General features: G+C 37.8%; 1 protein-coding gene across 3 annotated transcripts in view; it reads left to right on the plus strand.

Annotated features, from left to right (window-relative positions):
* The window catches only part of SYTL1 (synaptotagmin like 1), a 136,890-nt gene that overhangs the window by 98,536 nt on the left and 13,326 nt on the right, over window positions 1–25,028 (plus strand). For all 3 annotated transcript variants that reach the window (XM_053707056.1, XM_053707058.1, XM_053707057.1), the window contains 3 exons: window positions 14,732–14,810; window positions 15,016–15,115; window positions 15,490–15,695. In XM_053707056.1, the coding sequence (XP_053563031.1) occupies window positions 14,732–14,810; window positions 15,016–15,115; window positions 15,490–15,695 (385 nt within the window). The remainder of the gene's footprint in view (window positions 1–14,731; window positions 14,811–15,015; window positions 15,116–15,489; window positions 15,696–25,028) is intronic.

Consider the following 25,028-nt stretch of genomic DNA (forward strand, 5'->3'; position numbering starts at 1 on the left):
GACTATGTGCACGTCGGGTTTTTGGCGCACACACTTCTTTTAGTTGACAGTTGTTTGTCGTGAGTTTGAGGGTAATATTATTTTCTCCTGTTTTTTGTTTTTCAGCTTGGCTTAGCACGCATTGTTTTTGTTAAGCTGCTTAGTAGGGGGTAAATAGTTTTCATTCCTCAAGAGCTTTTTTGAAGTTTCCTCTGGGGTGAGGATTCCTCATCTGAAGTTGAACCTAATATTTCCTCTTTTTTGTTTAAAGTTGAAGATATTCGTTCTTTTTTAAAAGAGGTTCTAGTTACGTTCAGAGCAGTTTTCAGATTACCCTATTAGTGAAAATCTTTTGAGTTTGCTTCAGAGCGCCAATTCTTTTATTTGTGATGCTGTGTTTGATCTTATGAAGATTAATGTCAAAAGCATGTCATTAACAATTCTTGCCAGGAGGGCATTGTGGCTTAAATCCTGGTCTGCTGATATGGTGTCTAAATCTAGATTATTGCCTCTTTCTTTTCAGGGAAAGAAGTTATTTGGTTCAGATTTAAATTCTATTATTTCAACTATTTCTGGAGGTAAAGGGGCAAGTCTAAGGAGAAATCCAAAGCTTCTAACCATTTTTTTCCTTTCATCAGAATAAGGAATAGAAAACTGACTCATCTGCTCAAAGCAAGGTTCCTCTGGTTCAGTCTGGAGACCTAATGCTAACTGGGTAATAAATCTATCCGTACTTCCAAAACCATGTGAAGGTGCGGCCCCTGACAAAGAAGTTCTGGGTAGGGGGCAGATTAAGCCTCTTTCAGTATGTTTGGTTTCAGTCTGTTCCAGATCCCTGGGTTCGAAATATTGTTTCTTAGGGATATTGAATAGGATTCAGAACAAGGCATCCCAGAGGAAGGTTTTTTCTGTCCAATTTTCCAAGGAATCCTTCAATCTGTCTCAGGTCTGGAAGATATTGGAGTGATTGTTCCAGTTCCTTTGATGGGATTTTATTTAAATCTCTTCATTGTTCCAAAGAAGGAAGGCACTTTCAGAAAAGTTCTGGATCTAAAGGCTCTGAACAAATTTGTAAGGATTCCATCTTTCAGAATGGAAACTATAAGGACTATTTTACCTTTTGTTCAGTTAGGTCAGTTTATGTCCACAATAGATTTAAAGGATGCTTACCTTTATGTTCCAATTCGCAGCGAACATTTCCAGTTTCTGAGGTTTGCATTTCTGGACAAGCATTTGTAGTTTATTGCTCTACCATTTAGTCTAGCTACAGCTTCAAGAATATTTACAAAGGTTCTGGGTGTCCTTTTTGTCTGTGTTTAGAACTCAGGGTATTGCAGTGTTTCTTTACCTGGATGGTATCTTGGTTCAAGCTCCATCTTTCCCTTTAGCAGAATCTCATACCAACCAACTCTTGTTGTTTCTTTGAAAGCATGGTTGGAGGATAAATTTTCCAAAGCGTTTCTTGGTTCCTCAGACAAAGGTTACTTTCTTGGGTTTCCAAATAGACTCAGTAACCATGAGTCTTTCTCTAACAGAGCATAGACGGTTAAAGGGACATAATACTCATATGCTAAATCACTTGAAACTGATGCAGTATAACTGTAAAAAGCTGACAGGAAAATATCACCTCAGCATCTCTATGTAAAAAAGGAAGATATTTTACCTCACAATTTCCTCAGCTCAGCAGAGTAAGTTCTGTGTAAAAATTATACTCAACTGCTGCTCAGCTGCAGGTAAAAAAATAAAAATAAATGAAGAAATGAACGGCAGCCAATCAGCATCAACAGTGCTGAGGTCATGAACTCTTTTACTGTGATCTCATGAGATTTCACTTAACTCTCATGAGATTTCATTGTAAACTTCCTTAAGCTGAATAGGGAAATAAGATGAGAGTGCACGTAAGCTCGCTGTCCCGGGACAGACATACTAATTTGCTGCTTAGAAGTCCTTTACAATGGGATGTGGCTACTAAGAAACTTTTTAGGTAAAATATCTTTCTTTTTTACATAGAGATGTACATGTGATATTTTCTAGTCAGCTTTTTACAGCTATACTGCATCACTTTCAAGTGTTTAAACATTTGGGTATTATGGCCCTTTAACATTGATGTCAGCTCGTCTAAACCTTCAGTCTCCATCGTTTTTCTTCAGTGGCTCTGTGTATGGCTCTGCTTATGGTCTCATGATTGCAGCCTCAGATGCAATTCCATTTGCCCAATTTCACATGAGGCCTCTTCAGCTTTGAATGCTGCGTCAATGGTTCCGGGGGTTATACTCAGCTGTCCCAAAATATATATTTGGATCCCAGTACAAGCCAGTCTATTATTCAGGGGGCTTCTTTTGCTCATCCTACCTGGACTGTGATCACTACAGATGCAAGTCTTTCAGGTTGGGAAGTTGTCTGGGGGTCTCTGACAACACAGGTGGTTTGTGTTCCTTGGGAGGTGATGCTACCAATCAGTGTTCTACAACTGCAATTTCCAGGGCCCTTCAAATTTGGCCTCTGTTAAAAAGGGAGTGTCATCTCCATTTTCAGACAGACAATGTTATAGCAGTAGATTATATCTACCATCAGGGGGAACTCAAAGTTCCCTGGCAATGAATGATGGAGGTATCTTGGATTCTCTCCCGGGCAAAAGTCAATTCATGTCTAGTCTCTGCAATTCACATCCTAGGAGTGAACAAATGGGAGGCAGACTTTCTCAGTCGTCAGTCTCTGCATCCAGGGGAGTGGTCTCTTTACCAGGATGTGTTCAATCAGATTGTGGATCTATGGGGTCTACCATAGATAGGTCTGATGGCCTCTTGTTTGAACAACAAACTTATTAGGCACTTTGTGAGGTCCAGTGATCCTCACGCAGAGTTAGTGGATACTCTAGTAGTTCATTGGTAATTTCATTCATTTTATTTGTTTCCACCTCTGGTTCCTCTTCTCAGAGTGATTTCCAAGATAAGGCTAGGAAAATAATCCTGATTGCCCCAGCTTGGCCTCGCAGGATTTGGTATGCAGATCTGATTCAGATGTCCAGTTGCCCTCCTTGGCCTCTTCCTCTATGGTCAGACTGTCACGCCGCTCTGGTTCTGGCCTAGGATGTGGCGGTTGCTTCTGGCGAGCGGCGATGATGTCATCGCTACACGTCAAGTTACTCTGATGCTGGTCCTGATTGCAGCTGGGTGCCCTCCCTGGCGTGAATCCACTGTTATGTAAGTACCTCTGTTTCCTGCATTCATTGCCCAAGTATAGGTGTTACTGTGTGCGCTCCTAGGTGCTTTATTCTTGAATTGCTGGATTGCCTTATCGTTACTGAACTCTGCCTGTCTGACTACTCTGCCTGTTTAACCCTTGAATTGCTGAATTGCTTTATTATTGCTGAACTCTGCCTGTCTGACTACTCTGCCTGTTTAATCCTTGAATTGCTGGATTGCCTTATCATTGCTGAACTTTGCCTGTCTGACTACTCTGCCTGGTTTACCCCTGAACTGCTAAACTGCTGGATTACCTTTTGTTACTGACATCTGCCTGTTCCTGACCATTCTATTGGTTTATCCCTGAACTGCTAAACTACTGGATTACCTTTTGTTGCTGACCTCTGCCTGTTCCTGACCATTCTATTGGTTTACCACTGAACTGCTATACTGCTGCATTGCCTTTCTGTTGCCGAACTCTGCCCGTCTCTGACCATTCTCTTCCTTAATCTTATTGCCGTGAAGGACTACCTTGTCTATTGTAAATACTGCTTACCTCATTTCTTAAACTCACTTTGTTCTGGGATTTTTCCTTATCCTTCCACTTGACGCTGGGATAAGAAGACTACTGGCTAAGTTTGGTCTCATAGGGAAATATCCCACAAGCATTACACAGACCTTCTGTCCTAAGGTCCTTTTTATCCATTTGGATCTCAAGCCTCTAAACTTGATGGCATGGAAATTGTACTCTTAGTTCTGAGACATAGGGGTTTCTCTTATTTTGTGATTGAAACTCTGATTCAGATTCTAAAACCTGTTACTAGGACAATCTATCACAAGGTCTGGAAGGCCTTTATTTCTTGGTGTATAGATCATGGATTTTTCTGCCATTGAATCAGGATTCCGAGGATTCTGCAGTTTTTGCTGGATGGTCTTGATAAGGGTCTGTCTGCCAGTTCTCTGAAAGGGCATATTTAAGCTCTTTCATTTTTGTTCCACAGAAAGATTGCTAATCTTCCTGATGTTCATTGCTTTGATTTGTATTAAATATGTTATCAAGCCTATTTCTCTTTCATGGAATCTTAAAGGGACAGTCTACTCCAGAATTTGTATTGTTTAAAAATATAGGTAATCCCTTTATTAACCATTTCCTAGTTTTGCATAACCAACACTGTTATATTAATACACTTTTTACCTCTGTGATTACCTTAAGCCTTTTTAGACTGCCCCCTTTCAGTTCTTTTGACAGATTTGCTTTTTAGCCAATCAGTATTGACTCCTAAGTAACTCCACAGGAGTGAGCACAATGCTATCTATATGGCACACATGAACTAGCGCTGTCTAGCTATAAAACAATTTTCAAAATGTATTGAGATAAGAGGTGACCTGTAAGGGTTTGAAATTAGCATATAAGCCTAATTAAGTTAAGCTTTCAACAAAGAATACCAAGAGAACAAGGCAAATTTGATGATAACATTAAATTGGAAAGTTGTTTAAAATTACATGCCTCATCTGAATCACAAAAGTTTAATTTTGACTAGACTGTCCCTTTAACCTAGTGTTAAGGGTTTTGCAGGCTCCTCTTTTTGAACCATGCATACATTGGACATTAAACTACTATCTTGGAAAGTGTTGTTTCTTTTGGCTATATATTCTGCTAGAATAGTTTCTGCATTGTCTGCTCTTTCTTGTGAGCCTCCTTATCTGATTTTTCATCAGGATAAGGCTGTTTTACCGACATAATTTATTTTTTTCTAAGGTTGTTTCTTCAGACAACTTTGGCAGAGAGATTGTTGTTCCTTCTTTGTATCCTGATCCTAAAAATGCTTCTGAAAGATCTTTGCATTCTCTGGATGTTGTTAGGGCATTTAAATATTATATTGATGCTACAAAGGATCTTAGACAAACTTCTAGTTTGTTTGTTCTTTTCTCTCTTCCTATGAAAGATCAGAAGGCCTCCGCTATTTCTTTAGCCTCTTCGTTAAAACTTTTGATTTACAAAGCTTATTTGGAGGCAGGTCAGAGGATTGCTGCTCAATCTACATTGTCAGTTGCAACTTTCAAGAATGAGGCTTCAGTTGATTAGAATTGCAGGGCAGCTACTTGGTCTTCTTTGCATACTTTTACTAAATTCTACCATTTTTATGTTTTTACTTGTGGTAGAAAGGATTTTCAGGCAATTGTCTTAGTTTGATGGCTTTTCTTGTTTACTTATTTTAAGTACCAAAGAGAAGCAAAGTGTTTGAAATCTGTGCAGAAAGAAATGCTTAAAAGCAAAACAGTGTAAACCGAGGATCCCTCACCCTTATAAAACAATCCATTGTGTTACTTATTTTAAGTGCATTGTAAAAAAAAAAAAAAAGGAAATTTTATTTGTTTTTTTCCTGGGGTTAGTAAATTCTTCAGCACATCATTTTTCTCTGCTCCTTTTATGGCTCTTATTCTTTTTTCTTACCTCACTTGCTTGGCTATATGTGAGGGGTGTTATAGAGCTCCTGGGACTTGGGAATCTTTGCCTCCTTTTAGTGGTAGAGAAGAAAAATTCCCAAGAGTAAGGATCGTGGACTCTCAACACAATGAAATAAATTAATTTATCAGATAAGCATAAATTATGTTTTAATTATAAAAAAAAATAGGTGAAGAACAAAGGAATGTAACACGATTCATATTGTTTCACCTTAGGGCTAACGCAGTGTCGGGTTAGCGCACATGAAGAGTTACTAATCTTAAAGTGCATTATTGAAATATGAAATGTAAAATATTAAAAAATATTAGTAATTATTAAACGTGATTATAAATACTGTAAAAAATTATAAATAATCCATAGAAAATATGTATATATATTTTTTACAATATTTATAATTTACATGTTACTTGCTTTTAGGGCTTGTAAAGGAAGACAAACATCCTGTCTGTCAGTTACATGCTAAATAATAAAAAAAAAAATCATAATAGAAGCCCAGACAAACAGTACTATGGATGATGTTTACAACACAGTCTAACACAATGTCACACACACAAAATATCATATAAACACATATGCACTCATGCTGCACACTCAAAAACATACACACATGATGCCACACATACATATAGGGGAACTAATGTAAATGAATGTACTTTTTTAAATACATAATAAATATTGGAGTAGAGCACAATCTCAGGTTGTCCATGGCAAACAATCACCAAGATTACAAGTTGTGCGCTAAACCTGATGCGTAAATAACGCAAAAAAATGAGCGGTATCAATAAGCTCCATAGCGCACAAAAGCCAAGGCCTGACCATAGACATCAAAGGAGAGAAAGTTAGAAAAAAACCTAACACCTGCGGAATGGCGATCAATGTCTATGGGGAAAAGAAAGTTATGTAAAAGCCTAACACCCTAACATAAACCCTAGTCTAAATACCACTAATCCGCTGCCCCCGACACTAAATAAAACTATTAACCCCTAAACCGCTGCCCCACATCGCTAGCACCTAAATAAACCTATTAACCCCTAAACTGCCGGGCTCCCACATCGCTAATACTAAACTAAAACTATTAACCCCTAAACCACCGGTCCCCCATATCACAACACACAAAATTAAACTATTAACCCCTAAACCTAACACCCCCCTAACTTTAAATTAAACTTACAATATAACTACCTTAAAATAAATAAAACCTGTGAAATAAAATAAACCTAAGCTTAAACTATAAATTAACCTAACATTACTATTTTAAAAAAATAAACAAAAAATAAAAAACCTAAGTTACAAAATAAAAAATCCCAACACTACAAAAAAAAAAAAAAAAACTAACATTACAAAAAAAAACCCCACTAACATTATGAAAAATAAAAAAAACACTAAGATTACGAAAAATAATAAACTAAATTATCCAAAATAATAAAAATGTAACCTAATCTAATACCCCTATAAAAACAAAAAAGCCAGCCCAAAATACCCCCCTAAGCTAGCAATAAACTACCAATAGCCCTTAAAAGCGCCTTTTGTAGGGAATTTCCCTATGTTAAACAGCTCTTTTACATAATAAAATTACAAAGTCCCCCCTAACAGTAAACCCCCACACCCAACCAACCCCCCAAAATAAAAAAACCTAAGTCTAAAAAACCTAAGCTACCCATTTGTATGGGCATTGCCCTTAAAAGGGCAATCAATGCTTTTGCTCCCATTAAAAAATTAAAAAATACCTAATCTAAAAAAAAAAAACACCCCAAAAAAACAAAACTAACACTAACCCCAAAAAATGTACTCACAGATCCGTCCGGACATCCATCTTCATCCCTCCCAGGGGGCATCTTCTATCTTCATCCCGGTGGCACTCAAATAAGCCAATAGGATTTAAGTAGCTCTCATACTATTGGCCCAGTATAAAAGGGATACCTTGCATTTAAGCGTCAGTGTGTGGCGGAGATCGCATGAAGAGGAGGCTCCGCGCTGGATTTTGTCGCCGCCGGTCCTGGTCAGCCCCGCACTGCCACAGCTCCGCTCCACCGGGAAGAAGGTAGAAGATGCTCCCACAATGGATGTATGGTTTTTTTTTTAGATTAAGGATTTTTTTACCCATGCAAATGCCCCTTTATGGGCAATGGGTAGCTAAGGTTTTTTTAGACTAACGCCTAGATTTAGAGTTCTGCGTTAGCCGTCCAAACCAGCGTTAAGGGGTTCTAACGCTGGTTTTGGCCACCCGCCCGCTTGTATTTAGAGTCAGTCAGGAAAGGGTCTAACGCTCACTTTCCAGCCGCAACTTTTCCATACCACAGATCCCCTTACGCCAATTGCATATCCTATCTTTTCAATGGGATCTTTCCAACGCCGGTATTTAGAGTCTTGGCTGAAGTGAGCGTTAGAACTCTAACGACCAAACTCCAGCCGCAGCAAAAAGTCAGGAGTTAAGAGCTTTATGGGCTAACGCCAGTTCATAAAGCTCTTAACTACTGTGCTCTAAAGTACACTAACACCCATAAACTACCTATGTACCCCTAAACCGAGGCCCCTCCCACATCGCCGCCACTATAATTAATTTTTTTAACCCCTAATCTGCCGACCGCACACCGCCGCAACCTACATTATCACTATGTATCCCTAATCTGCTGCCCCTAACATCGCCGACACCTACATAATATTTATTAACCCCTAATCTGCCCCCCCAACGTGGCCGCTACCTACCTACACTTATTAACCCCTAATTTGCTGACCGGACCTCTCCGCTACTCTAATAAATGTATTAACCCCTAAACCGCCTCACTCCCGCCTCAAAAAACCTATAATAAATATTATTAACCCCTAATCTGCCCTCCCTAACATCGCCGCCACTTAACTTCAAGTTTTAACCCCTAATCTGCCGACCAGACCTCACCGCTACTCTAATAAATGTATTAACCCCTAAAGCTAAGTCTAACCCTAACACTAACACCCCCCTAAGTTAAATATAATTTAAATCTAACGAAATAAAATTAATCTTATTAAATAAATTAATCCTATTTAAAGCTAAATACTTACCTGTAAAATAAACCCTAATATAGCTACAATATAACGAATAATTATATTGTAGCTATTTTAGGATTTATATTTATTTTACAGGCAACTTTGTATTTATTTTAACTAGGTACAATAGCTATTAAATAGTTAATAACTATTTAATAGCTACCTAGTTAAAATAATTACAAAATTACCTGTAAAATAAATCCTAACCTAAGTTACAATTAAACCTAACACTACACTATCAATAAATTAATTAAATAAACTACCTACAATTATCTACAATTAAATCAACTAAACTAAATTACAAAAAAACCAAACACTAAATTACAAAAAATAAAAAACATTACAAGAATTTTAAACTAATTACACCTACTCTAAGCCCCCTAAAAAATAACAAAGCCCCCCAAAATAAAAAAATGCCCTACCCTATTCTAAAATAAAAATTAAACAGCTCTTTTGCCTTACCAGCCCTTAAAAGGGCCTTTTGCGGGGCATGCCCCAAAGTAAACAGCTCTTTTGTCTGTAAAAAAAAACATACAATACCCCCCCAACATTACAACCCACCACCCACATACCCCTAATCTAACCCAAACCCCCCTTAAATAAACCTAACACTAAGCCCCTGAAGATCTCCCTACCTTATCTTCACCACGCCGGGTATCACTGATCCGTCCAGAAGAGGGTCCGAAGTCTTCATCCTATCCGGCAAGAAGAGGAGATCCGGACCGGCAGACATCTTCATCCAGGCGGCGTCTTCTATCTTCATCCTTTAATGAAGGTTCCTTTAAGGGACGTCATCCAAGATGGCGTCTATCAGCCAATCGGATTTAAGGTAGGAAAAGCTGATTGGCTGATTGAATCAGCCAATCAGATTCAAGTTCAATCCGATTGGCTGATTCTATCAGCCAATCGGAATTAAGGTAGGAAAAAACCATACAATACCCCCCCCAACATTACAACCCACCACCCACATACCCCTAATCTAACCCAAACCCCCCTTAAATAAACCTAACACTAAGCCCCTGAAGATCTCCCTACCTTATCTTCACCACGCCGGGTATCACCGATCCGTCCAGAAGAGGGTCCGAAGTCTTCATCCTATCCGGCAAGAAGAGGTCCAGAAGAGGCTCCGAAGTCTTCATCCTATCCGGCAAGAAGAGGAGATCCGGACCGGCAGCCATCTTCATCCAGGCGGCGTCTTCTATCTTCATCCATCAGGCGCAGAGCAGGACCATCTTGAAGCAGCCGACGCGGATCCATCCTCTTCTTCCGGCGACTCCCGACGAATGAAGGTTCCTTTAAGGGACGTCATCCAAGATGGCGTCCCTCGAATTCCGATTAGCTGATAGGATGGATGAAGATAGAAGACGCCGCCTGGATGAAGATGTCTGCCGGTCCGGATCTCCTCTTCTTGCCGGATAGGATGAAGACTTCGGAGCCTCTTCTGGACCTCTTCTTGCCGGATAGGATGAAGACTTCGGACCCTCTTCTGGACGGATCAGTGATACCCGGCGTGGTGAAGATAAGGTAGGGAGATCTTCAGGGGCTTAGTGTTAGGTTTATTTAAGGGGGTTTGGGTTAGATTAGGGGTATGTGGGTGGTGGGTTGTAATGTTGGGGGGGGTATTGTATGTTTTTTTTACAGGCAAAAGAGCTGTTTACTTTGGGGCATGCCCCGCAAAAGGCCCTTTTAAGGGCTGGTAAGGCAAAAGAGCTGTTAAATTTTTATTTTAGAATAGGGTAGGGCATTTTTTTATTTTGGGGGGCTTTGTTATTTTTTTAGGGGGCTTAGAGTAGGTGTAATTAGTTTAAAATTCTTGTAATCTTTTTTTATTAGTGTTTGTTTTTGTAATTTAGTTTAGTTGATTTAATTGTAGATAATTGTAGGTAGTTTATTTAATTATTAATTTATTGATAGTGTAGTGTTAGGTTTAATTGTAACTTAGGTTAGGATTTATTTTACAGGTAATTTTGTAATTATTTTAACTAGGTAGCTATTAAATAGTTAATAACTATTTAATAGCTATTGTACCTGGTTAAAACAAATACAAAGTTGCCTGTAAAATAAATATAAATCCTAAAATAGCTACAATATAATTATTCGTTATATTGTAGCTATATTAGGGTTTATTTTACAGGTAAGTATTTAGCTTTAAATAGGATTAATTTATTTAATAAGATTAATTTTATTTTGTTAGATTTAAATTATATTTAATTTAGGGGGGGTGTTAGTGTTAGAGTTATACTTAGCTTTAGGGGTTAATACATTTATTAGAGTAGCGGTGAGGTTCGGTCTGCAGATTAGGGGTTAATAAGTGTAGGTAGGTAGCGGCGACGTTGGGGGGGGGCAGATTAGGGGTTAATAAATATTATATAGGGGTCGGCGATGTTAGGGGCAGCAGATTAGGGGTACATAGCTATAATATAGGTTGCGGCGGTGTACGGAGCGGCAGATTAGGGGTTAATAATAAAATGCAGGGGTCAGCGATAGCGGGGGCGGCAGATTAGAGGTTAATAAGTGTAAGGTTAGTGGTGTTTAGACTTGGGGTACATGTTAGGGTGTTAGGTGCAGACTTAGGAAGTGTTTCCCCATAGGAAACAATGGGGCTGCGTTAGGAGCTGAACGCTGCTTTTTTGCAGGTGTTAGGTTTTTTTTCAGCTCAAACTGCCCCATTGTTTCCTATGGGGGAATCGTGAACGAGCATGTTTTTGAAGCTGGCCGCGTCCGTAAGCACCGCTGGCATTGAGAGTTGAAGTGGCGGTAAATATGCCTGTACGCTCCCTTTTTGGAGCCTAACGCAGCCCTTCAGATAACTCTCAATACCAGCGGTATTTAAAAGGTGCGGGGGGGGGGAAAAACACGCGTAGCTAACGCACTCCTTTGGCCGCAAAACTCTAAATCTAGCCGTTATTTTTTTTTTATTTTGAGGGATTGGTTGTGTGGGGGGTTTACTGTTAGGTGGGACTTTGTAATTTTATTATGTAAAAGAGCTGTTTAACTTAGGACAATGCCCTACAAAGGGCCCTTTTAAGGGCTATTGGTAGTTTATTGTTAGCTTAGGGGGTGTTTTTATTTTGGGGTGTCTTTTATTTTTTTTATAGGGGTAATTTCGTTTATTATTTTTGTAATCTTAGTGTTTTTTTTTATTTTCCGTAATGTTAGTGGTTGTTTTTTTTTTAATATTAGTTTTTTAATTTTTTTGTAGTGTTAGCATTTTTTTAATTCTGTAACTAAGATTTTTTATTTTTCATTTATTTTATTTTTTTAAAATAGTAATGTTAGGTTTATTTATAGTTTCACAGGTAAGGTTTTATTTATTTTAATGTAGTTATATTGTAAGTTTAATTTGAAGTTAGTAAAAGGGAATAGTAAAATGTTGCGCTGGTTGAAACCCTTGCACATATACAGCCCTGCTCCCACAAGCTGGAATAGAATAAGATAACGAACAGTAGATGATAGTATATGAGCGCTAACAGCTAAAGGGTGTAGTATACTTCAATATATGTAATATAAATCTATTGGAATCACAAAAATATTGGAATAAAAAAATAATACTTATAGAGGTATAAGAATGTAAAATATTAAATATTTATTACAAACATATATTCACAGCTAATATGACCGGTCATATATAAAAATGTCTACCTAGACAGAAATTGATTAAATAGCCTTACTAGACAAACAATATAAAAACACATTTAGTGCAAACATGTAAACTACTAATTTAGTACTTAAAACTCATAATATGATATTTAAAATTTAAAAACAAATATGTCACTTGTAAGGATAACTCAATAATGATGAATATCGGATTGCTGTGTAACAGTGGGATTGAAGGGCAACTAAATGTTTGCCAAATGCTTACAGTGTTGCCGTATATAACAGCTGTAGTTTTCCTTAAAGGGACATTATACACTCATTGTTTTCTTTGCATAAATGTTTTGTAGATGATCTATTTATATAGCCCATAAAGTTTTTTGTTTTTTTTTAAATGTATAGTTTTGCTTATTTTTAAATAACATTTCTCTGATTTTCAGACTCCTAACCAAGCCCCAAAGTTTTATGAGAATTCTGTCAGCTACCTTCTCCAGCTTGCTTCTGTTTGTGTAAAGGGTCTTTTCATATGCAAAAGAAGGGGGAGGGGGGAGTGTCTTATTTGCCACTTGCAGTGGGCTTTCCAGATACCTTTTCAACAGAGCTAAACTGAGAGCTTCTAAGTAAGTTTTTAAACAGTTTTATACTGGATTTTTATATCAGTGTCTGGGCATCTTATTCTTTATAGTAGTGTCTATTACATGCAGTTATATGAAAATGAGTGTATACTGTCCCTTTAAAACTTAGAACCTTATTTTACATTCTTATACCTCTATAAGTATTATTTTTTTTAATCCAATATTTTTGTGATTCCAATAGATTTATATTATATATTGAAGTATACTACACCCTTTAGCTGTTAGCGCTCATATACTATCATCTACTGTTCGTTAATTTAAAGTTAGGGGGGTGTTAGGTTTAGGGGTTAATAGTTTAATGTAGTGTGTTGTGATGTGGGGGGCTGGCGGTTTAGGGGTTAATAGTTTTAGTTTAGTATTAGCGATGTGGGGGCAGGCGATTTATGGGTTAATAGGTTTATTATAGTAGTTGCGAGGTGGGGGCTGACAGTTTAGGGGATAATAGGTTTATTTAGGTGTTAGCGATGCGGGGGGTGGCGGTTTATGGGTTTATAGGTTTTTTATAGTAGTTGCGATGTGGAGCCCGGCGGTTTAGGGGTTAATAGGTTTATTTAGGTGTTAGCGATGCGGGGGGTGGCGGTTTAGGGGTTAATACTTTAATTTAGTGTTGGCAATGTGAGGGGGCGGCGTATTAGGGGTTAATAGGTTTATTATAGTATTTGCGATGTGGGGGGATGGCAGTTTAGGGGTTAGTAGGTAGTTTATGGGTGTTAGTGTACTTTGTAACATTTTTGTTATGAGTTTTGTGAAACATTTTTGTCTCTGATCGTGGAATGGATCAGGGCGGTATAAGCTATAACGCTAGCGGAATAGCCGGACTGCACAACTTGTAATATGGGAGACCTCAAAATTCCACACTCAAAAGTAATTTGTGCGGAATGGAGAGTTGCGTAAAGGCTAAAATGCTAGCAGTATAGCCCTACCGCAGCAACTTGTAATACGGGAGACCTGCCTATTCCGCGTGCAAAGGCCAATTTTTCAGCGGTATAGCCGTACCACAACACTTGTAATCTTGCTGAATGAATATATGTGTAGGACAAAAGTGGAACCTTTGATCTTTAATTATGGATATGAGTTCACCCATTCTTATGCTATATGCAGGTGGGCCTAGCCCTTGTTGCCTATATTTATGTGTGGGGAGCTTTTTTAGGAGAGCTGATCTAAAGTACAACTAACTAGCTCAGATAAACATAGCATGATTTTCAAATTAGAACAAGCACAGTGAGTGTCTTGTTCTGTTTGATGTCTTTTAACCCACTTATGCTTTTCATAAAGGCAAACAGTACTGAAATACTGCAGTTCAGTATGATCCAGAACAGAAGATCAGCCCTGCAAAACTAGCATTTTTTTCTAATGGCCAAGAGAGAAATTTGAGATAAAACATTTTATAGATTTTTTTTTCCCAGTAAAGTGCAAATGTATTAATCTATAACTTCTATGGAATGAAATCTCCAGATGTTCTGTGTATTAACACAAAAAAAAGACAGAGTGAGGAACTGACATTGAACACATATTAGCTATTTATATGGGATGGTACCCACTGAAGGTCACTTCTAGCTCAGTTGTGTCTTTAGCACTATATAAATTTTCTAAACAAGTCATTGTTCTCTATATTTGTTATAACAGATCCAGTTAGCTACTCTATGTAAGTTATTTTAGGTATTTTGAAAGAGTTACATTTTGTTGTCACACTTCAAACACTAACATTTTTCAAAATGCTAAAATTTCACATAATTTTATGTAAAAGAAATACAAAATATACCAGTACTGCATAATATTGACCAGTGGTTGTGATCATTGTACAGTGATGTGTGGACAACTGGCATAATCTCTGCCATGTCTTACAGACTCCACTATCTCCGGACTTTTTGTACAGCCGGGGCAAGCTCAATCTGGCTGTAAAATTTACACCACAAGGAACAGATGGTAGGTTCCTATGCTCATAATTATTCTTTCCCCAAATATTGTGTGCTATTTTTTTTTTCTAAAAACTAATCATTATCAATTCTCTGATTCTGGCATCTTTGTCTATTTTCCCTCTATCTTTCACATAGCCCTCTTTTAGCTTCATTCAATCATCAGCTTTATTCTCTATCAGGTTTCTTAATTCATCCTCTTTCTCCACTCATAGGTAGTGGTCTACCTCCCTCAGGCGAGCTTCACATTTGGGTGAAGGAGGCTCAGCAACTTGTGCCTCACAAGGCCGGGAATGTCAGCTCATATGTCAAGTGGTAACTGTAGTTTGTATAATACAGTGTGTCTGCATCTTTCCATCTCCTCTTACAACCTCATTTTTACCTACCTTCTGTCTCGTCACATTATTCAATTATTTCCTTCAACACACTGCTCATTCCTCTCCCTAGCTCCCCTCACTTCCCTCCCTCCTGTCTTCATCTCAGTCATCCTTTTTTAATTATTTATTTTTGTATTTAATGCATATCTGCTATTGCATTTCTTCATCCCTCTACCCATATTTCCACACCATGTATCACACCCCTCTTCTACAGCCCACATTAATGTAGTTAATTTCCTTCTGTATCTCTGACTTACATACCATTCAGTCTCTCAGTGTATGAGTACTCATCCATTTACTTCCACAATGCAGCTGTGTGCTTCCTGATGACAGTCCATCTAGCATTCAGCGGACACGCGTAATTCCACGTAGCTTACAGCCTACTTACAATCACACTATGGTATACGATGGCTTCCGTGATGGGGACCTGCAAGAAGCATGTGTGGAATATACAGTCTGGGACCAAGGAGCTCTCTCCAGTCGACCCCTGGGGGGGATTCGTCTAAGTACAGGTCGAGGTAAGTTCCTTATTTGACCTCCCCTCAAATTTAAACCATTCCTCTTCTGTCAGTTAATCCTTGGGTCACTGTTATGCATTTATGGATACACCTAACACCTCCACCTGAACTGTGCAAAGAATCTTCTTTGGTAGTGCCCATATTTATCTACAGTCAATGGGCAAGCAAATAATCTAACTATAATCTAAATATTCTGAATAAGGTCATGTCTGAATAAGATTACATTGCATGGATATACAATGTCAGATGCTCCCTCCTGGCTGTTAAATCAAAGGTTAATATGTCTGTAAAAACATTTAAAAAGAGTCACTAAAAATACAATTTATTCCATGTCAAATTCTTAGAGTTGCTGCTTTATAGTCTTTAAAGTTATTTCATATAGCAGACTGGGCACTAAGTACAAATATGTAGAACCTGCATCTGTTCAAAGTACTGTATAGTCTTTCCATTTTCTGCTACTGCAGTTACAGTTTTGTCCATAATTACGTATTACATCTCCACAAGTGTTTACCTTAAAACCTTTTACCCTTTACCTTATTCAAGTTTTATGAGCCAGTGTCTAACAAGATCAATTGTTAAGTGATTATATGAAGATAAGAGACTTCTTTTAATTTTATGTTTCAACTATATATTGGTTTATTTATTCATTTATTTTTGGTACAGGGGGTAGTTGAGTTTCTGTAACCACAAAATTTACATTATCTAGGTGTTGTTTTAGTTATAATTAAACTACAAATACATTCTAATTTGCTCAAAACATCTACAGTTTTAATAAATGGTTTTAGCACTAGGACAATAAATGCTTTTCCACCAAGGTGTTTATTCCTGCATGATAGAAATAAGAAATGTTCTGCATGACTTTCTTTGGTGGTTTTCAAATTCAAGGCCATTCCAGTCTATTCTACACCCAATTATTGAGCATTATTCTAATGGATTTGCACTAAGAGAATTTGAAAGTCATAATCCAATTCTTTAGAAACCTTTTTCAAGCGGATTTTCCCCAGCATTTTGGATTCATCAAATTCCACAGCCTTGAAAAATGATTTTGCCTAATTTCAATGTTCATGTATGATTACAATGACGTGGTTGGTCATTTAACAAATAAATTAATAATAAAATTACGTAAAATTGTACAAACTGTTACCTGCCCATGTTGAATTAATAATAATAGTTACATTTAGGGAAAAAACAACAAAACTGTATTTAAACACATTAGGCAGTCATTATCATTATTGAATCAATTAGCCATAGTTTTTATTTAGCTTTTAACACATATATTTTACTTCCATAAAGAACTATAAAAACCTACTTGAAATATTGTGAAACCCATGTTTCTTATAGCTTTTAACCGGATTTTACCTTTAATAGTTTGTACATAATACGAGCAGCTTTCCTAATTCAATCTTCGACTAAAATTGGTATAATCGCCAGAGCCTCACTTTTTTATTTTTTTTCTTCAGATATTTCCTCTGATTAATGTGATATAATTGAACGCCCACAGTCTTATTTCTAGTTGTACTTGCATACTGTGTATTGAGGGAGAGCAGAGTTTATGTTTTCATTAAGAGAAGAAGAAAGAGAGTGAGAAAGGGGAGAGAGTGGAAGGGAGCGAGAGAGGGGAGAGAGAAAGGGGATGAAAATAGAAGGAAGAATGTGAAAAAAAATAAAGGGAGAGAGAGGGGAGAGAGAAAAGGGAGAAAAATATATATAATGAAAAATGAGAAAGTTAGATTATACTGTGGCACTTATATAGTTTTTATATTTAATATTTTAAATATTCAAAGAGTTATTGATATATTAGCCAGGTAATTGTTTACATGTTGTAACTTACAAGTAAGAAGTGTTATGTTGTCCCATGAACTACTCTTCTATAAAGATTATCACCCTTCCTTTTTATGTAGCTTATTTCGTTTTATTACAAATGTTGCAAGGTCACAACTTTATTGGCATATTTAATTATGTTGAAGAGACATGGGGGCCGATTTACTATGTAGCATATGCTGCAGTTTCCGCGCGAGCCTTTAGGCTCGCCGGAAACAAGAGTGAAGAAGCAGCGGTCTTAGGAACTAAACTCGTCCGCCACCTCTGAGGCGGAGGACAGCAATATCCGATCGGGATGATTGACACCCCCTGCTAGCAGCCAATTGGCCGCGAATGTGCAGAATGCGGCATTGTACAAGCATTTCACTAGAAATGCTTGTGCAATGATAAATGCCGACAGCATATGCTACAGCGGATTATATCCACCCGCACATTCATAAATCGGCCCCATGGGGTAGATTTAATAAACAGCGGATGCAGCTATCTACCCGAGTAGCTTCTGGCTTGCCGGAAACATAAGTTAAGAAGCAGCGGTCATAAGACAGCTGCCACTGCAATCATCCCGATCGCATACAATCGGGATGATTGACATGCTAGCGGCCGATTGGCTGAGAATGTGCACTGGGTGGCATTGCACAAGCATTTCACAAAAAATGCTTGTGCAATGTTAAATGCAGACAGCTTATGCGTTTTCATTAGCTACAAAGGCTCTGGTGATGTGGCCTCTGATTGGCTGTATTGTACTGCCCTTTGTTTAAAAAAGTAAGAGCAGAAAGCTAGAATTGGTGAGACGATACACTCAGACATGCAACTGATAAGAGTTAATTCTATTCAAAGTAGCTGTAGGAACATCCTGGCCATGTGGGCTGGTCTCTTTCTCTCCCACCCTCCCATTTCCATAGTGAATACTGCAGTATTCAAATTTTCCGTATCTGTGGTTTTTCCAACTGGCAAAAGCAGCTAGTTCAAATGACAAATTAAAGGTAAAGTCACTATTTGTAAACAATTTAATACACTTTTTAAAATTGTTAACACATTAAAGGGGAAACCGTTTACTGTACTATTTCCCTTTAAACTAAATATCAAATACAGAGCAGAAGTAGATAGTCGAAGTGTGTTTTGTTACCTGCAAGGCACATTCACCTAGATTACGGGTGCGGAAAGAACGCAATATAATGAGCGGTAACGCACTTTCCATAGCGCTGCTATTACGAGTTACTGAAAATCCTCCTTGTGCTGTGCGGTATGGTGCGATAAGCTCCATACCGCACAAAAGCCAAGGGCTGAGTTTGTGCTCGTGCACGCTTTCCCCCACAGACATCAATGGGGAGAGAGTGTTAGTAAAAAACTAGCACCTGCGATCGCAGAATGGCAAATCGCTGTAACGCAACCCCATTGATGTCTATGGGGAAAAGAAACACCCTAACATCATCCTCTAATCTAAATACCCCTAATCCGCCACCCCCGACATCACTGACACCTAAATAAAGGTATTAACCCCTAATCCGCTGCTCCCCGACATCGCCGACACCTAAATAAAGTGTATAACCCCTAATCCACCGCTCCCTGACATTGCTGACACTAAATAAAGTGATTAACCCCTAATCCGCCACTCCCTGACATCACCAACACTAAATAAAACTATTAACCGCCGCCCCCCCACATCGCAACTAATAAATAAACATATTAACCCCTAAACCACTGGTCCCCCACATCGCAAAACACTAAATTAAACTATTAACCCCTAAACCTAAAAGTTACAATATAACTATCTTAAAATAAATAAAAACTTACCTGTGAAATAAAAAAAACTAACATTAAACTATAAATTAACCTAACATTACTATTCTAAAAAATTTAAAAAAACTATCAATTAAAAAATCCTAAATTACAAATTTAACAAAACCTAATACTATGAAAAATCTAATCTAATAGCCCTATAAAAATTAAAAAGCCCCCCCAAAATAACCCCCCCTAACCTACACTAAACTACCACTAGCCCTTAAAAGGGCCTTTTGTAGGTCATTTCCCTAAGTTAAACAGCTCTTTTACCTAGAAAAAAATACAAAGGCCCCACAACAGTAAAACTTCTATCTTCATCCCGGCGGAGCAGAGCGGTGCTATCCAGGGCCGGCGATGACATCCTGCGTGGAGCGTCCTCTTCATACCATTACCACCATACACTAGCGCTGCGGAACCTGTTGGCGCTCTACAAATACCTGATAATAATAATTAAAAAATAATACACTGAAGTTGAATGCAAGGTACCCGTTTAAAAATGGCATACCTTGCATTCCTATTGGCTGATTTGATTCTTCAAATTCAAATCAGCCAATAGGATAAGAGCTACTGAAATCCTATTGCCTATTCAAATCAGCCAATAGGATTTCAGTAGCTTTCATTTGAAGAATCAAATCATCCAATAGGAATGTAAGGTACGCCATTTTTAAATGGATACCTTGCATTCAACTTCAGTGTATGGCGGTGATCGTATGAAGAGGACGCTCCATGCAGGATGTCATCGCTGGTCCTGGATAGCTCTGCGCCGCGGGATGAAGATAGAAGACGCCCCCGCGATGGATGAAGATGTCGCCACCTGGTTAAAGACTTCTCGCCGCCTGGATGGAGATAGATGGATGGTGGTTGGGGGTGGGTTTTTTTCTTTAAGATTAGGGCTTTTTTGCACTGTAAAAGAACTGAATGCCCTTTTAATGGCAGTAAAAGAGCTAAATGTCCTTTTAAGGGCAATGTCCATACAAATGCCCCTTTAGGGGCAATGGGTAGCTTAGGTTTTTTTTTAGACTTAGGTTTTTTATTTTGGGGGGTTGGTTGGGTGAGGGGTTTTACTGTTGGGGGACTTTGTATTTTTTTTCTAGGTAAAGGAGCTGTTCAACTTAGGGCAATACCCTACAAATTGCCCTTTTTAGGTTAGGGGGTGTTTTTATTTTTGGGGGAGGCTTTTTTATTTTTATAGGGCTATTAGATTAGGTGTAATTGTTTTTATTTTTGATAATTTTGTTTATTATTTTTTGTAATCTTAGAGTTTTTGTATTTTTCGTAATTTAGTGTTTATTATTTTTTGTAATATTAGATTTTTTTTTATTTTTTTCGTAGAATTAGGTTATTTAAATTTGTAATTTAGGTTGTTTTTTGGGGGGGTTTTTAAGTAATTTTTTTATTTTAGAATGAATGAAACAATAACGTGCTGATGCACACATAACAACAAAGACAAGCAATGGATGGGATTCGCAGGTCCCTTGAGAATAAACAGAAACAATAAAAAGGGTACATAGATCCCCAAAAGTCTAGACACAAGGTATACATTCCATTATACATAGTAATAAATATCCTTATTATGATTCACAATTTCTTTTTTAAAGGGTAGACAATTTAAGTCCGACCGTTGGGGGGGGCCTCACACTCCCGTACAATTTTTTTTAAAAATTTGATTTTTATTACATGTATACATGAAAGACCTGTACGCCGTCATAATTTATTGGTCAAAAGGGTGTCGGGTTTATTACTTTTGGAGTAAAAAATTTGTTTCAATCTGGCGAGTTGAAGTTTTGACCTTTTAAGTTCCAATTGGCATATATGTTTTTTGCTACCTTTAATTTGTTCCCCAAGAACCGAAGACCTGGAGGAACGGTTCAACGATTCAAGATCCCTCAGCTTACAGTGGGCTTGGGATAATAAAAGTCCCACTAACTTCCTCATTTGGGCTTGTTTTCTAATAAAGTACCCTCTAGTTGAGGCTTTGATTGTTCCCCATAATGTGTTGTCCCATACAGAGAGATTATTATTTACTTGGATTAGAAATTTCAGATCCTTCCTTAATTCCTCCCAAAACTGAATATCTGAAAGGAGATTGTGAGGGAGGCGCCAAGCATACTTAGACCTGGAAGTGTTTTTGGACTGAAGGTCAATGATGACTTGGTCATGATCAGACCATGGACAAAGGGAGATGTCTGAAGATTTAATGCTATCTAAAGTGTCAGCGTGACAGAAGAAATAGTCTAGTCTAGAATACGTTTGGTGAGGGTGTGAAAAATGGGTACCGTCACTGTCCAAAGAGTGGTAAGACCTCCAAATGTCAAAGTATCCAAACTGCGCTATTAGAGTTCTAAATTTTAGACATAGAGCGTTCATGGCTTTAAGGTTCTTGTTGGGGTGGCTAGATTTTCTATCTAATTTATTATCCCATACCATATTAAAATCCCCAGCAAGGATTGTAAAGATCTCCTGTTATAGAAAGCACAGAACTAATGAAGGCACCATTGTTCAACTTCAAGAACTTTTAATTCACTGAAGATAACACACCCATTTCACTGTCCCTAGTGTCCCTAGTGTTAGAATATATGAACTGCAACAAATATAAACGGCAACAACTGGAACAAACCATTATGAGATATTCATTACCTCTCCCTTCTTAAAAATAAATAAAAAATAAAACAATATATAATAGATATAAAGGAATATAAATAAAAAAGCACAAAAACCAACAAACAAAGCACACAGTATCTACTTGCTTTTATTGATTTTATTTTGCTCTTGAGAAAGACTTGCTAAAAGTTGAAACGCGTTGAGCTTAAATAAATATCTTTTTATCAAAGTTGGAAGACAGTTGATATTCTTCTTTGCTGAGACAAGCCGGATTCTCCTATTTATGGAACCTATTAACAGGTTCTTGAGAGTTTCTGAAACTATTCTGGGGAACTACATCACTCTGGAGACACATTACATCGCAGCTGAACTCCCACTACTTATGGAGTGAGTATACTGCACTTATATTAATTGGATCCTACACACACCTCAATCCCTTTTTCTCTTCACCATATAGAGAAACATCACTGTACAGACCAGCGCCATCTATTTGCCAATATAAGAGATCCCTAGCATGTCTTTTACACAAGGCTATTCCAAAATGACCTATATGCAGTTTACTTATTATTTATTTCCTGAGCTCCGGGGGAACCACAATTCTCTCCCATTTAAAAACAATCCCATCAATTATTGACAGTTCTTTTCTTACAGTCCAGTAAGGTTTTAAGTCAACATTCACTTTGGCTTTTCAGTTTGGCCATCCTTGCCTTATTATTGTAATCAAATTGGCCATAGTTGCATCCCTTTCTGTTGCTAGCTGTATTTCTTCAAGTTTCTCATCAGTAGCAGGTAATTGTGAAAGTACAGAGTGCACATGCTCTTCCAAGTCCCTTTCCTCTCTTTCGTCTTGTCCAGGCTTAAATGTCCTTGAAAGCATATCAGCTACTGGAATTCTATTGCCAGGTACATATACTACATGCATATCATATTTTTGTATTTTTAGGATAATTCTTTGCAGCCTTGGTGGAGTGGATACAAGTGGTTTTTCCATGATGCTCATAAGTGGTTTATGATCAGTCACCACTGTGACTTTCTGCCCATAGATGTATTGATGAAACTTTTTACAACCAATTACAATGGCCAACATTTCTTTTTCTATTTGGGCATAGTTGCGTTGCGTAGGAGTCATTGATCTGGAAGCATATGCAACAGGCCTGCCTTCCTGCATTAGGACTGCTCCTAAACCAAACTGAGAGGCATCAACCTATATTGTTACATCCTTCTTGGGGTCAAAATATTGTAATCCAGTTTCCGATGAACGCACAATAAGACCTTTGACATCTTCAAAAACATTATTTATTGAGTCATTCCAGCTCAATAGTGCATCCTTTTGGAGTAGTTCTCTAAGTGGAGCTGTAGCGTCTGCTAGTCCAGGAACAAACCTTGACAGATAATTAAACATACCCAGAATGGTTTCTAATTGCTTTTTAGAGGTAGGAGGATCCAGATTTTGTATTTCTGCTATTTTCTCTGGGTCTGCTTTTAGCCCATCTTGTGACAGAATATGACCAAAATATTTAACTTGGGTAACACCGATTTGCATTTTACCTGGGTTTAACTTCATGTTTCTCTCTCGACACCGTTTCAATAGTGCACACAGATTTTGATCATGTTCTTTCCGTGTAGATCCATATACCAGAAGATTATCTATGATTACATCTACACCATGAAGGCCTTCAATGGTTTCATGTGCTTTTTTCTGAAATATTTCTTGTGCTGAGGCAATGCCAAAGGAAACTCTAGTAAAGAGCCATATTCCAAATGGTGAATTAAAAGTGGTGAGCATGCTGCTCTGTTCATCTAATTTAAGCTGCCAATATCCTGACTGAGCATCTAATACACTGAAGAATGTGCTAACTTGTGTGTGATGTCATCTAGAGTTGGTCAACTGTAGTGTTCTCGCATGATTTCTCTGTTTAAATCTCTTGGATCAATGCATATTCTTAAAGCACCTGAGTTTTCTTTTCTACTGCAACCAGTGAACTCACCCACTCAGTGGGCTCATCTACTTTTTTCAGCACTCCTAAATTTACCATACGATCCAGTTCCTCTTTGAGTTTGTCTTTTATGACAATTGGAATCCTTCTTGGTGAATGAATTACTGGATATGCATCTGGTTTTAGTTTAATTCTGCATTCACCAGGCAAACAACCTAGCCCTTGAAACACATCTGAAAATAGTTCCTCAACTTGTTGCTTAGATAAACCTTTGTTATACTGATCAACAGTCAAGACTATTTTTATAAGATTTAGCTGTTTGCAGGCACTTAACCCTAAAACAGGCTTTGCTGGGGTGTCTATAACAAAATTCCAAATTAAGTTTTTTGTTTTGTAACATGCATTGATATGAGCGCTTTCCCAGTACATGTAGCCGTGTCCTCCATAACCAACAAGTTTTGACAGACCAGACTTTTCAAGCTCACATATGTTTGCCAGTTTGTCATAATATGTGCTAGCAGGAATGCAATTTACTTGTGCACCTGTATCAATCTTGAATTTAATTGGTATGTTTTGTGTGCTCACAAGAATCTCAACATATACTTCATCTTGATCTACATTTGTTTTATCCACCATAGCTAGAAATATTGTACTTTGATCAATGTCACTATCAGTTTCATTTTCATCTTGCTCCACTTGATTCACTGACTTCCTATACTTTATAGTATTGTTTCTGCACACCCTGGCAAAATGGTTGTTTTTCTCACATTTGTAGCATATTTTTCCCTGTGCTGGACACTGTGTATTCTTAGTGTGTTTTGTACCACATTTAGTACAGCTTCTGTAAAGAGTTTGCTCTGCACAATCCTGCAGGTTATTTGCTTTTCTGCTATGAATCAGATTACTTTCACTTTTCTTTTGCACCATGTGTAAGACTTCTGTGTCACTATGAATTAACTGCATGTGAGCTCTGGATGTTATTTTTACTGCAGAGTTTATGGTTAGATCCTCTTCTAGCAGTAATTTTTCCTGTACTTCTCTAGAATTTGATCCCATCACATCATATCATCACAGTCCTGAAAGGCACAGTCTTTAGCTATGAGATGTAGCTGTGTGACCCACTCATCTATAGATTCTGTTTTACCCTGATGTCTTTCATAAAACACTTTTCTCTGTACAGTTATGTTTTTCT

This window comes from Bombina bombina, chromosome 3 (genome assembly GCF_027579735.1).
Source record: "Bombina bombina isolate aBomBom1 chromosome 3, aBomBom1.pri, whole genome shotgun sequence".
NCBI lineage: Eukaryota > Metazoa > Chordata > Amphibia > Anura > Bombinatoridae > Bombina > Bombina bombina.